Source organism: Brachyhypopomus gauderio, chromosome 3 (assembly GCF_052324685.1).
Source record: "Brachyhypopomus gauderio isolate BG-103 chromosome 3, BGAUD_0.2, whole genome shotgun sequence".
NCBI lineage: Eukaryota > Metazoa > Chordata > Actinopteri > Gymnotiformes > Hypopomidae > Brachyhypopomus > Brachyhypopomus gauderio.
In genome coordinates this window covers 11,159,966-11,174,965 of record NC_135213.1, presented here as the reverse complement: position 1 = coordinate 11,174,965, position 15,000 = coordinate 11,159,966, and the positions used below count along the sequence as shown (strand labels likewise).

The 15,000-nt window shown below is 52.4% G+C and overlaps 1 protein-coding gene across 1 annotated transcript in view; it reads left to right on the top strand.

Annotated features, from left to right (window-relative positions):
• Positions 1-15,000, top strand: part of bahcc1b (BAH domain and coiled-coil containing 1b) — an 84,382-nt gene that overhangs the window by 50,113 nt on the left and 19,269 nt on the right. The window contains 9 exon segments of the mRNA XM_076999488.1: positions 1,906-2,028; positions 2,168-4,029; positions 4,031-4,211; positions 4,704-4,818; positions 4,975-5,165; positions 5,342-5,500; positions 7,643-7,839; positions 8,785-9,121; positions 10,677-11,525. Of these exon segments, the coding sequence (XP_076855603.1) occupies positions 1,906-2,028; positions 2,168-4,029; positions 4,031-4,211; positions 4,704-4,818; positions 4,975-5,165; positions 5,342-5,500; positions 7,643-7,839; positions 8,785-9,121; positions 10,677-11,525 (4,014 nt within the window).

Genomic DNA, 15,000 nt, shown 5'->3' with positions numbered 1-15,000 from the left:
TGTGTGTGTGTGTGTGTGTGTGTGTGTGTGTGTGTGTGTGTGTGTGTGTGTGTGTGTGTGCGTGCGTGTGTGATGTGGATCAACTAGAGAGACTGCTGTTTACTTTGGCCTGGACTCTTACATTTTTAACTGTGCCATTTTTAACACTAAACAAAGATATGCTGGAGGCGTAATAGGCACACATGCATGTATGCACACACACACACCACACATACACACACACACACACACGCACACACCCACACACACCACACACACACACACACACACACACACACACACACACACACACACACACACACACACACACACACACACACATACACACACACACACACACACACACACACACACACACACACACACACATACACACACACACACACACACACACACACACACACACACACACACACACACACACAAACCCGTGTCTTTCTTGGCATAACCAGAAGCAGAACTACGGTGGTTAAAGTGCCAGTTTTTTTTTTTTTTTTTTTTTGCTTAACACGTATAGGGAGGAGCAGACAGCAGGCAAACATGAGGACCTGCAGGTCAGGATAGGAATGAACAAAGCATGAATGAGTGCACACACACACACACACACACACACACACACACACACACACACACACACACACACACACACACACACACACACACACACACACACACACACACACATACACACACACACACACACACACACACACACACACACTACCCATCAGCGCTATGCTCTAGAACACAGCAGTAACCCGCTGCTGATCCAACCTATGGAGCACAGAGCGATTGACTCCTCAGAATATCTAAATGACCGCAAGTATCTGTCAAGACCTGCTGAGATTAAAGATTTCCACTGCACACATGGTGGAAACTATGACTAATGTTAAAGGCTGTATAAATAGAGCAATAGAGGAAAACCTCAAATGGGTGGATTTGCTCATCTGAGCTTTGGACCCTTGTTGCCAGATTCTGATCTATGGCAGAGTGTTTGTGCCTGGTCTAGCATGTCTAACCCATGGCTTCTTCTGCCATTCTTCTTCTGTTGTGTCTGCACTGCAGACATGAGGTGAGCTTTCACCTGAGGCTCACCTGCCCTCCTACCCTGCACTGTCCCAGGATGCAGTTTGGTGTCCTCGGAGGAGCAAAGTTCAGCAAAGCAGCCGTTTTCCTCCCTCTGAACCCATGGGAGGTCCTCAGAACTGCATTTAGGACATTTGTGTTTCTTTGTGTTGTGTGTATGTGTATGAGTGTGGGGGTTGGAGGTGTTCAATGTTCTGAATGCAAAACAGATAAGCCATAACCAAACCACTAAAGCTGGGGGGATGGGCGGAGTCAGAAGCAACCGACGATTTAATGGTTAAAGGTTTTAGGTTTAAGTCCTAAATACAAAACATAGCTTAACAGCACACAGATTTGCATTTTGAACGTTCTCACTCTGAAAACTTGATCAGCTCTTAAGACAGAGTACGGCAACATGTGACGTTAGCTCATCATTAACAAATCCCTCTCTCATCTCACAGGCTTCAGAAGGCCTCCCTCCTCACAGGTCACCACGGCTGGGCATGAGACTACATGGCACTTAACAATCATGCCACTGTACATCGAGATTTCACAAACATAATGTACTCCAACAGCATTAACAGCTGAATTCCCAAACCCATGTATGGTTTATACCTTCTTTATGATTGCTGAGTGGTGAGCAGAATTAGCATGTTTCTATCAGAGTGGTGGGAAAGGTTCGGTCCTGCTCTAGGGCTTTAAGGACCTTCACTCTACCATGGCCACAGCACAGCGAAAGGCCAAGACTGTCACTCTTATGTTTAGCTTGTCTCTCTTGACAATTCTCCCTCTCTTTCCTTTGCTCTCTCTCTCTCTCTCTCTCTCTCTCTCTCTCTGTAGCCCCAGGGTATTCCCGCTTTTCTGGGAGTCTGGCCCCCACCTTTCTACCCATGAGCCCCCTAGATCACCATGGAAACGGCAGTGTTCTCTACGGACAGCACCGCTTTTATGACACTTCAAAAGGTGTGTGAGGTTTCCCTCCATCTGTCTTTCTGCAATTAACACTACTACAAACATTCTTTAGCTCACGTATTGTAACCGAGGATTACCTGCTTTCTCATACTTTGTCTATCTTCTGTTCTCTGCCTCTCCATCTCCTCAGATTTCTATATCAGAAGCCTCTCATCTCAACCCCACCTCCTGTCAGCCAATCACAGCCTTCCGCCACTGACTCGGACCGCCCCTAGCCATCCTCTAGGTTCTTGTAGCCGGGAGCGGGACCACGGAGGAGGCGGGGCCTCCCAGAAAAGCTCTAAAGAGCAGGACTTAGCAGAGCGGGGCGTTGGAGGAAAAGAGAAGGAGAAAAGCAAACAGGAGGTGAAGGAACGGCATACCCATGGCTCACCATCCCCAGGCCCACACCATCACCAACACCAACACCTCCACCTGCACCACAACCCTCAGCTCCACCCTTTAGGGCCAGAGGAGGACCACCGAAATAAAGATGACCCCAAACACCTCAGCGCCTGCCTGCTCAGCACCAAGACCACTCACATCGGCTCCGACCCTGGGACGTCGGCAAGGAGCTCCCTCCCTAGTTGTGTGGGGCCGGGGGCCTCGAGCTTAGGGACCGGTCGTCAGCGGAGTGGAAGTAATCTCTGTTGTAAAGAGGGAGTGAGTGGTGAGATGCGGATTAGCGAGCCTCCGTCAGACTGCCTACGCCACAGTGCCATGCTGAGCCACGCCCATCCAGTGGCCTACTCCATGCCCCCTCCCCTCGGTCTGGGCTCGGCCGTGGGAGGATCGTGGCTGCACCCCACCCACCCCCACCATCACCACCCACAGCACCCCCATCCCGACCTGTACTGTCCCCCTCCCCCTCCGCCACTCGCCATGTCCTCTGCGCAGGAGAAGGGCTTAACTCCTGGGGCGGGCAGGGACTCCAAAGTGACAGGGCCCACCTTTGTGCCCTCGGTGGGGCCTCTGGCAGACAAGATAAGTGGGCCCTTCCAGCTCGGTAACCCCCACTGTCGGGAGGTGAGGGGAGGGATGGTGGGAGAGGGGAGCGGAGAAGGAGTAGGCAAGGCCAAAATGTTGGAAAAGAGTAGTAACGGAGGCAGGTTAGCTCCTCCTCCAGCTCCTCCCCTTCCTCCTCCTAGTACCTGCCAAAGAAAGACCTCGCATCATGTATATGGAAAAACGGACAAGGGTCCAGACTGGCCCATGGGCCCAATTCCTCATCTTCCCCAGCAGGCAGAACTGGGTCATAATCACCAGCCCCATTCCACTCTTCCAACGCGCGCCTGCAGCCTGGAGGCTTCCGAGAACGCTTCAGAGACCGACGTGTGTCGACCCTCCTTACCCCAGGGAGCCAAAAGTGGCTGCCAGTCTAAGGGCAGCCCTTACGCTAGCACCCCACCTTTCCGGGACTGTTCTCACTCGGGTCCTCCCCGCAGGGTTCCGTCTGAAAGCAAGGCCACCGGGGACGGCGGGTGTGTAGTCCAGCGGGAAAGTCAAAGGGTTGCTAGGATACACCATCAGCAGCACGGCAACAGGCGTGGGACTGAGGGTCAGGGGTCAGAGCTGGGTCTGGGCATCAGCTCGCATGTCAAGAGAAAGCCAGAGGAGTTTGGGGTACAGGGGCACGGTGGACCTCAGGCTGGCACTGGGCCATCCTGGGAGGCACGGGGGCACCATTCTCGCCTCAATGAGGACCGGCGCAAAGCGTATGACTCCTTTGGTGCCGGTGCCCCGGCTGCATCTGCGGAGCTGGACTCTCACCCGCCTCTCACCAGTCACCAGGAACCCCCGTCGGGCCCACAGGGGCAAGAGAACAGTGCCATGAAAAATCTGATGAAGTACAGCAGCCAGCAGCCACTCCTGCTGACCCAGAAGAGCCCGTTCGGAGGCCTGGGCAGCCTGAAGCAGGGGACGGCCAGCAGGGAGAGGAGCGGAGGAGGCGTGATCTGCACCCAACAGGGGGCGAAGCAAGCGTTGCCTTCGAGGAAGGCCTCGTCCGCGGGGGGAGAACGAGCGTTCGGAGCGGGCGGGGCGCGATTCGAGCGAGGCGCAGGGGGAGGGGGAGGTGCGACAGCCCCCCGTGGGCATCGCCGTGGCCGTCGCCAGGCAGAGGGAGCCTCTGTGCTGCCCACCAGACGGACACGCCACCCACAGCCGCCACGTCAGAGTGCTGCCCAGCGTGAAGGGTAAGCCACCAGCAGGGGCTCGCGCGCACGTGCGCTCGTGAGCGTTTGCACACGCACGTGTCCGTTTGCACTAACGAGGCAAGCGTCGTTTTTCCAGTTTAGCAGGGATAGTTGTGAACTTTTGGAAACTACGCATGTGAATAGCCGAATGTGTGATTACTGGAACGATCTCCAATTAGTCATTTTTGGTTGCTAAATCACGTAATCAGCTATGTGCAAATTGGTGCTGACATTTCAGAAGTGTTACATGGTAGATTGGGTGTTTTAGTCGTTTTAGTGCCAGTCTGTTTCATTGCCAAATTCTTTTACTGTACTCAGGTCGAGTGCGGTATGCAAAACTCTGTCATGTTTCTGTCGTGCCACATATATTCCTAATATCGCTTTGAATTTTATCCTTCGCCGAGATGATCGGAGAGCATTTCCTCTGCCGGGTCGTTGTTGTCGGTGCCGGGTCGCACCGGTTTGCCGCACTGAACTGTTGCTTTTTGGCAGGAGTTGGCCGTGCCATATACCCCCTGGAGCGGGACGTGGAAGAGGAGAGGAAGAGGATGTGTGAGGAGCAGCTGGGACTGCCTCCGCTGGACAGAGAACGAGAACTTCTCCTCAGGTGTGGTAAATGCTTAATGTTCATTGAAAAAACATATTCATTTGAGTTTAGCGTACGTGTTTGAGAAACATTTTAGCTACTGTTATCACGAGACTTAAAGTTATGTTTGCGTGTTATGATTACTGATCCTTAAACTCACATTTCGTTGCACTTAAGGGAGAACAAGGACCGAGTGGAGTTTGCCAGGATCCACCCCTCCAGCAGTTGCCATGGGGACCTGACCTCTCACCTCATCGTGCCGGGTGGGAGCCAATTAGGAGCGGACCCTTCTGCCCATACTCACCCAGCTCATCCACACTGGATGCCTCGGACAGGAAGTCCCTCCCTCTGGATGGGACATTCGTATGGTATGACTCGTTTTCTCTCATTTCTGGCCTTTGTAGTACCGCTTCACAGCAGATATTATGGACTGGCTGTGAATGGCATGGTTGTCTGTCTGGAGTCATGTTCAAAAAACATGTTCAAATAACTATTCATGTTGACGTTGAGATCTTTGCACTGGTTCTGTTGACATACTCTCCAGGTCTGAGTCACGCAGCCCTGCACCAGAGTCTACCACCGGGCTTCTCCGCAGCCATGCCCAGCACGCTGCAACCGGTCCTGCCTCTGCCCCAGGACCCCTCCGCTGCCCTGGTGGTCCTGCCCACTGAACCAGCCGCCCACCCCGCCACCCATCACCTCGGTACGCCGGCCATAAGCTCCATGATTTTTCTTATTTCCAGAATTGTGGATGTGAATCGAGTATTTTAATAAAAACCTGAGGGCAAATTTTTCCGTTGCTTTATGGCAATACGCCGCTTGGGTTTGGCTCTATGTAGTCCTCTCTCCATCCTCCACAGGATGTGCTTTGCCAATTTGGTGTGTGTGTGTGTGTGTGTCCTTATCGTTCTGTAATCATTGTAAAATGCTTTGCTAAGCCATGCTGGCAGTTGCAGCACATTTTATTATCAGGTTAATGGGAACGGTCTCCCAAGCAGTTCTAATGCTCACTCTGAATTCATGAAGTGGAATTATGAAAGCCGTTTAAACATATTATCATTTCAAGCAGGTAGCCGGTGTGTTGGGAAGAGAATGGAGAAGAGGATGAGAGACAGCTCGCCTAAATTGCATGTGGGAGTGTGTTTGAGCGCGTGTCTCAAACGCGCAGCGCAAATGCGTGTATAATTGTTCACACGTTGCTGCGCAAATGTTTGCGTCTCAGGATCCGCATACAGTACGCGCACGTCGTACAGACAGGTCCAGTTATGCAGGACTCCATTGTATGAATGTTAGGGCGTGGGGCGGAGGGGGGGTCCCGCAGGAAGAGGAAGTGCTGCTATTGTGCCGTTTTTTTCTTTTCCGTGGCTCTTTACAGTGCTGCGTCGCTGGAGAGCCCGGTGCTGGGTTTGCTTTGTTTTGTTCTTTGTTATGCTGTGATTTGCTCGGCATGCCGCCGTGCAAGTACACCGCCGCAGCGCTGTAAAGGACGCTCGTCGCTGCCTTATTTGATCGCCGTCCGCTCGCGCTTTCATTCGCCCGGCGGCTGCCGCGCGGCCGTGTGGAGCGCCGGGTCTGCGCCGGGGCCGCGTGCTGCGCGTCCCCGCCGCGGAGAGCAGGGCCCGCCTCCCTCCTCCCGGCTCAGCCTGTGAAATTTAATTAGCTCTCTGCTCTTCAGCGCGCCTCTCCCCTTCCGCGCTGAGCGGGAGCCGCCACCCACAGGGGAAGTGCGCCCACTGGACCCTTCCCCAGGGAAACATTACCCCCCCCCCGTCCCAGTAATCTCGCCCAAACAAAGGACCCCACCGTACGCCGGAGAAGAAGGGAATGGGTGGAGAGAGGGTAGGGTGGGGAGGCGCCGTGTAGCATGTGAGAGGCCATAAATGAAGCCTATTGTGTTGAGATTTCTGTGGGCTGAAGCTCAAGGCTGAGACAAAGTACACAGCTGTTGTGCATCTCCCCACGTCTTCCTTCTCTCCCTCCCACTCTCAAAGGCATCTGTCTTGGAGTGCAAAATATAACGAGATAAACTCATTCCTCAGATAACCTCTCCCTTCAGAATACGCTCGGACGGTGTCCTTACTTAACAATCGGCGCGGCGTGAATTTCCAGCCATATATTTTTAAAGTGTTACCAGCACGGGTGGCGAGGGTCCCAACATTTTTCGGTGCCTTTGTGCCTTTTAGATATCTGTACCTTCTTTGAAGTGCACTACCCTTCATCTCACCCCGAAGACTCATATTTTAAGACCATCCGAGCACAAGTGAATGACTGTGCCATTTGGGACCCAGCCGTACTCTTCCCCTCTAGCAGGGTGTCAGGACGGGCTCATGCAAAGAGCCACATTCATGTGACAGTTTGAGGCAGCAGGGCTGAATTGCTTTGACTGGCATTATTCTGTGTGATGGTAGGGAACAGGCAACTGTGTCTGGTGGGCTTACTGGTGACCATCGCATTGAGTTAATCCGTAGAGGTAAGCCACAACTAGCTGAGAGGATAAGTAACTGCTAATGTGAAATGGGAGGGTTTAACATGCGTGATCTGCCTTTGGGGCGAATATTCAGCCTTCTGATCTGCAACACTGGAATGAAGATTGTGGATGAGCTGAATAGGAACATCTAGCGCTTCACACATGACGTCATTCTCTCACAAATGAGAGAAGAAGAGAATGAGTCAGTGAGCAGATAAGGAAGGTGACAGAGATGTTGAGATAGATACCTCCCACCCCTTTAACATAATCTTAATAGTAAAAAACTTTGCTCTTCTTTTCTCCCACATTCATTCCTCTCTCCTCTGCTCTCCTGCTCTACCTCTTTCTCTCTGTCTCTTTCTTTCTCTCTAACTGTAGATGTGATGGAGCAGCAGGGACTATGGCCCCCCGTGTACGGAGCTCGAGGGCCTACCTCACACATGCAGCATCCTTCCGTCTACTCCCGCCAGTTTCTACGGCAACAGGAACTCTATGTGCTGCAGCAGCATCAGCACCACCAGCAGCACAGAGCAGCACAGGCGATGGAGTTAGCACACAGACACACACACTCTCAGGTAACATACACACCATGCATGGGTACAATATGCACAGCATGCCGTACACACACACACACACACACACACACACACACACACACACACACAGGCATTAAAGCACACGCTCTCATTCAGCACTGATTTCTCTTAAGGTCTTACAATACTAAGGCCCAGTTGTCTCTGTATGGCCGTAGTCTTTCTGAAAGGCCACCCAGTGTCCCTGAACACAGTAGAGTTCTCAGTGCTATGAAAGCCCTGCTGTTGCTTCAGTTTAAAAGCTCTGCTATTAAAGGACAAAAGAACTCATGGTTTATGTTCCTACTCACAAATGCGTACTTTAGCAGCAAGTCAATAAGCCTGCATTCAGTGAACCTGGTGGAGAAACATGTTTTTATGCTAAACTTCATATACTTTTGACATAATGTCCATGTGTGTTTCTGTGCTATGTCAAATTCAGCAAACACTTGGGAGTTCTCAAGAGAGTAAAGAGTTGTATTTGTAGCAGTGCAAATTCTTATGAACTTTTAATTAGCATATTAGTGCATTTTCACAGTCCAGAAATGCCGTGTAGCTAAGCAGCCTGCTCTGTTATTCTGAGCTCTTACCTAAGGGTTAAAAGAGAATGAATGTTCATGCTTTCATTTCTGCTGCATCATTAGACATCAAGTTCTGTATTCAAACTAACATTTCATCAATCTGATGAAATAGGTACTGAATGAAATAATTATGAAATAGATTTTCTTTGGGAAACAGCTTTGCATGACTTGCATATTATGATATGTCTGGGTCACTTATAAAGTTTGATAAAGAGCAAATTCTACATGTGAGAAAGTTTAATGTGGTCAAACTGAACATCTAAAGATCTGTTTGTATGAGTGATTCTTGCATGAGACATATTGTGCTTTTGTAAGTTAACTACATGTTGCTCACCTAATCTTGTCTTTTTTTTTCCCCCCTCCACAGAGGAAACCAGAAGACACGCCCATCGATCTAGACGAGGCTCCTCCCCCCAAGCCGACGAAGCCCTTCTCCTGCCACTCCTCCGTCAAGACCCCTCGCTCCTCCGCCTCGCCGGGGGGCTGTGCCTCCCGCCTCTCGCCCTGCTGTCACTCTCCAGCCCCGCGGCCCCACCCCAAGAGCACCCCGTGCACGCCGTGCCCGGAGCCCAGGCCGGCCGTGGCTGCCCCGCGCTCTCCTGCCCTCAGCCCTCGCCCCACCCCACACCACCTCCCCAAGGCGGCCGAAGACAAGAGAGGAGAGGGTCAGCCGCCTCAGGACTACCCCCAGTCCCTGGAGCCCGGTGAGCAAAGGGACCGCGGGTCCTGTGGGAATCTGCTGCTCAGCGTAGATTTGCTTTAGCGTAGATCTGCTTTGGCTCTTAGTTCAAAAGCGAAATGGAGAACTATATTCAAGCGTGCTTACTCGGAGTTACGATCGCTGCTTCCTGCTGTTCAGGAGGGAGAGGGGGGTGGGGGAGGGGCGAAAGGAGACACGATTCTCACGTTCTTCATTCTTCTGAGGGAGGGAAACAGCACGGAGGAGTGAGGAAGAGCACGCTGCTTTACTCTTCTCAAGGTTAGGCATGGCCTTGCCACCGTGCCTGGCTACACCGTACCCCCGGAGAGAGGGAACGTGGAAGACGGAGGGGGAGGGGGGGGGGAATTAGGGGAGTCTTCAGCCTACCTGTGAGTCTCCCAGACAGTCAGGCTGCAGGGGAACCCAGTCAGGGTCTGATGAGCGAGACAGCTCACTGCCCTTTGGATACTGATGACAGTCAGTTTGTATGGAAAAAGGCTGAATTTCTTTGCCTTCTTTGTTCTTGTAATTGTGTGAGTGTATCTTGTTTGTGTATATGTTTATGAGCACACCTTATTGAGATGTGTACTTTTACATGTTTCTGGAGTGTGGGAGTAATATGTGTGTGTGTGAGAAAAATCAGTTAGGGGTTTTTGTGAGAGCCAGACAGACAGGAGAAAGGGAGGGTGGCCAGAGAGATTGGAGACGGGACTCTCTTATCCTTCAGGGGTCCTTGAGCCCTGGCCGGCGGAAGGATACAAATTCATCTGGCTGCTTTGTCAGGGAGGGCGGATGGATACCATCAATAACCTAGCTCTGGGGTGACAGGGCTGGCTCTGCAATCACATCCAGACACCATGCTGTCATCAATATACCATGCTATGCTGCAGATCTCACACACACACACACACACACACACGCGCGCGCACACACGGCTGCACGTGCCACGCATAAACACTCACACACACACATTCATGTGCTGCTACTCACACAATCATTTTCACTCTAACCCCAAATGAGATGAATACACATGCTCACCCGGAGACTAAATTATACGCAAACACTCCTGCGTGCAATCTCTCGCACACAAACACATACTGCATCCATAACCCCTCCAACATAATTCAGTATTCATGGAAATTTCGCTCATGCCTGCCCATAGTCTTTATGGCGCAGGCTCCATTATGTGTGTGAATGCTAATAGATAAATGTGACACAGTCACTGAATGGTATACACTGTCACTGGGTGGGTGGGTGGAGGGGGAGGTAAGCATCATATACATCACGCTGCTCCGAACCTCGGCGGCAAAGTGCAGTGCCCTTTTAACTGGCAAGGTCACGTTGCCATGTCTGTGGCGAATGAAAGATAAAAGCACTGTGGGTGAAATGGCATGAGCAGGTGGGATACACGTCCGCGCGCTGTTCAGCCTTTGAGTTCATAATGTACAGGGCTTATAGGTAAGCGGAAGGTTTTTTTTTTGGGGGGGGGGGGGGGGGGGGGGGAATTTTTATTGAAACCAACTAAATGAATTCCCACTTCTGTCCTTCTCTTCTTTTAGATCTCCCACCAGGGTACACTTATCCCGCCATTGCCATCGGTTACAAGGCCGGCCCCTCTCCTCAAGAAGTCCAGCTGGCTGAGCATGCCGACTTGGAGGCGGAGCAGGCGGAGCCTGCCGAACCTGCTCCTCGGCCCCTCCCACATTCTACAATGGGGGTGGAGCCCGTGCTCCAGGAAGCTGAGTCTCCTGGTAGGACTGGCCAGGCGGAGGCCCGAGTGGAGGATGTCCAGGACGGGGCGAGAGAGGTAGAAGAAGAGGCGGATGGCTCTCAGAACGGTGTGACCTGTACCCTGGCCCCTCCCTCTCCACCTTTATGCCAACACCTCTCCAACCCCCCCTGCTTGATTTCTGACCCTGCGGTGGGACTACAAGCAGACACGGCTAGTACGCTCTCTGATGAGCAGGTCAGCATTACGGAGGTAGAGGCCCCAACCATGGACGTGGAAATTCGGGAGGATGGGACCACAGAACCACCCCAGGACCCCACTGCTCCTCAGGAGCTCCAGTCTATGGACTCCACAGAGCAGGACTCAGAGAGGCCTGCTGAGGAAGGCTCCGTTCCACTCCCCAACTCTGGAGAACATCTGGAGGCCGGCCAGGCTTCCTCACCCTCCTCTCCCTGCTCGGAGCCCACTTCTTTGGGTAACCAGTATCCCGGCTCCTGCATCTGGAGCCTGGAGCTCTTGATTGCCGCCGCTCTCTGTGCCACACGCGACGCTCAGATGGCAGCGCCCGCAGCGACGCCTCCCTGTGGCGCTCCCCCTCATCGTGGCATGGAGCTCCTGAGCGAGCTGGCTGATCTGGAGAGACGACAGCGAGAGAGGACTACCGACAAGCAGGATGGAGGTGCTTAATAAAACTCAGACCACGCATACATCCGCACCTTTCAACTCATTGGAATGCCATGCATACATCAAACACATATACTCCCAGCATACGTGCCTTTGCATGCGCGTTTACGCTGGGCGAGATACGGTTTCTCTAACGCCCCCCGAGATGCATTGGGTTTTTCGGTTGGTTCAGTGCCGAATTGATCTGGGAAGCCAGGTAGGGCTGAAACGGAGCGGCTGTTCGCCTTGTTCTTATCAGAAGAGCAAACACCGCCTCACACACTCAATCACACACATGATTTAATTTCTCATCAGTGCCTTGCGTGTGCGGTCTTGTACCGCTGTGATATAGGCAGCGGGGGAGGGGCTACGGCTGCGTCTTTCATTTTGTTTTGCTTCTCTTCACAAAAAGAGGTGCGAAAAAGGGCTTTTCAGCCCAGCCGGTTCTCTGTCCTTTGTGTGAAAGAAAGATAACAAAGCACCCCCCCACATACCCCACACAGACGCCCTCACCACCGTCATACCTCCAGACAGTAGACACACACATGCACACGCATACACATATCCATGGTGACTGACTCCCAACTGACCATCCTGCTTTCTATCAGATATACATTCACACACCCACACACATATACATACAGATTCACAATCTAGCATTCACTCACACTCAGCGTCTTCCTGTTCAAAGATCAAATACTCTCCATCCTTTTGGGGGTCCAGCGCTTCCTATGGGAGAAACTAAGAGAGAGGGAAAAGAAGGGGGTGGCTCCAGCCCATCTTAAAAGGCGGTCTTAATGACGGCTGACCCCCCCCGGGGTCCTTTAGACTGGACCGTGTCCACTGCGTCGTCCTGTGGGAGTGCTCCCTCGCCCCTGCCCTTCAACCTGTTTGATCACTTTTATAAGGTTCGTTTTCGGCGGGAAAAAAAAGGCCCTGGCTTTCCCACAGCTCCGCACGTCCCTCTGTGAGAAGTTGATGAGATGTTAAAAACAGCTGATCGTCTCCCTCTCAGGACGCCTGCGCTTCAGTCGCCTAATTAGCCCTCCATTGTTGTGCGAGCCGCCTGAAACCCCGGACGCTTTCCCGTGCAGCGTTTTGCGCCTCTCCGCCAGAGGATGTTTTTATTTACACTAACATTCTCCAGCAGAGAGACGCAATCCCAGAAGGCTCCACAACGGCATACAAAATGCTTTCTGCGCTCAACACGTTTAAGCTCAGGAGCACTTTTGTGTGTGTGTGTGCGTGCGTGCGTGCGTGCGTGCGTGCGTGCGTGCGTGCGTGCGTGCGTGCGTGTGTGTGTGTGTGTGTGTGTGTGTGTGTGTGTGTGTCTGTGCACTTGTATTTCCATCTTTAGCTGATTTGTTTTTTTACCTACTATTTAAAGCAACATGATCTGTAATCTACTATTTAAAGCAACATGATCTGTAATTTTGGTCTAAATAAGCCATAGTTGGGCGATCCTAAGTCTAACGCTGGGCCCCCACTGAGGTACGGCAGATGTCATCGGTAAAAGTGGCTGCCACTAAATGATTGTAATTATGGGGGAGCCCTGCACCCTTGGCCTGTGTTGGGCTGTCAGGGTTTGGCATCTCTGAACATATCATGGAAGAAGATAACATTTACCCACTGGTGTTTAAACAGTTTGGTTTCTTGCTGCTTGTACCTGCTGTACACTTCATACACACTCAAGGCCCAGTGGCTGCCTGTCAACAAATAACCATTGTGCTCTGTAACAGTGCTATGGAATAGTGTCTCCCTAATATTTTATGTTGGAAACAAGAATTACAAAGCTTTGTTAACGTTAACACACAAGCTGCCACTGCAAAGTCACAGCTTCTGTCTGACTGTAACTACGGCCTAATCACCTCCATTCGCCTTAGACCACTCAGTATGTTTCCACACACACACACACACACACACACACACACACACACACACACACACACACACACACACACACGGTCCGTACTTCAAAACTCCGCACTCTGTATTACCACAGGCCCCATTCCCAATGGCCCATTTTAGCTGACTTTCAAAAATGATTTCAAAACACCGATATGGACTTTTCATTGAACACTTAAGGACAACTGCAAAACTGGAAACCTCCGCTGACATTTTCATACCGTTTCCCAATGAATAATGGCCGCGCGAGTCATTTTGCACCGGCTTTCAACATCTCAGGCAGGCTTGACTGCGCTCAGGCTCTTTGTCCAGTGGGACTATCCTTTTCTCCGAGCTCTAAGCGCTCTCCTCCCCGTGTCCTCTTGTCCTCCCCTCTTCCTGTGTCCTGCTCCGTGAGGCAGCCCGACCCGGCCTGGCCGATGGGAGGACGGGCCGCTCTCGTTAAAGCGGGCCGGAGATTGATTTCAGCCTCCCCACCACAGCGCTATAACTGGCACAGTGATGTCAATCAGATAGGATACCTGAGACTTGGGGGGGGAACCAAAGACCCCCCCACAGGATACTGCAGTTCAGCGTCCAGCTGTTCTTTCTTTCCTTCTTTCTTTCATTCCTCCTCTCACTCCTCCTCTCTTCGTCTCAGGTCGGAGGTGTAAAGAGCTTGTCCTGCTGCCATCTCTCAACTCTCTACCAGTCTGACCAGTCCTCTCTCGACCAGTCTGACCAGTTTCCTTCTCACGTTTTGCTCTTCTTCACCTTCATGCTCCCCCCTTTCCTGTTCTCCCGTACAGCACACACTAGCCTGCGAGCGTGCCGCCCGTGTGCGTCCCTGCTTTTTGCTCTGTAGAGGAAATTGGATTCTTTCCATGTCAGTAATGAGGGCATGTTTGAGAATAAATAGATGGCTCAATAAACACTTTACCTCTTATTGCCTCCCACCCACCACCCTGTAGGCTTCCCTCCCCTCTCCCTCTTTCCCTTCCCTCCCCTCTCCCTCTTTCCCTCCCCTCTCCCTCTTTCCCTTCCCTCCCCTCTCCCTCTTTCCCTTCCCTCCCCTCTCCCTCTTTCCCTCCCCTCTCCCTCTTTCCCTTCCCTCCCCTCTCCCTCTTTCCCTTCCCTCCCCTCTCCCTCTTTCCCTCCCCTCTCCCTCTTTCCCTTCCCTCCCCTCTCCCTCTTTCCCTCCCCTCTCCCTCTTTCCCTTCCCTCCCCTCTCCCTCTTTCCCTTCCCTCCCCTCTCCCCTCTTTCCCTCCCCTCTCCCTCTTTCCCTTCCCTCCCCTCTCCCTCTTTCCCTCCCCTCTCCCTCTTTCCCTTCCCTCTCCCTCTCCCTCTTTCCCTTCCCTCTCCCTCTCCCTCTTTCCCTTCCCTCCCCTCTCCCTCTTTCCCTTCCCTCTCCCTCTCCCTCTTTCCCTTCCCTTCCCTCTCCCTCTTTCCCTTCCCTCCCCTCTCCCTCTTTCCCTTCCCTCCCCTCTCCCTCTTTCCCTTCCCTCTCCCTCTTTCCCTTCCCTCCCCTCTCCCTCTTTCCCTTCCCTCCCCTCTCCCTCTTTCCCTTCCCTCCCCTCTCCCTCTTTCCCTCCCCTCTCCCTCTTTC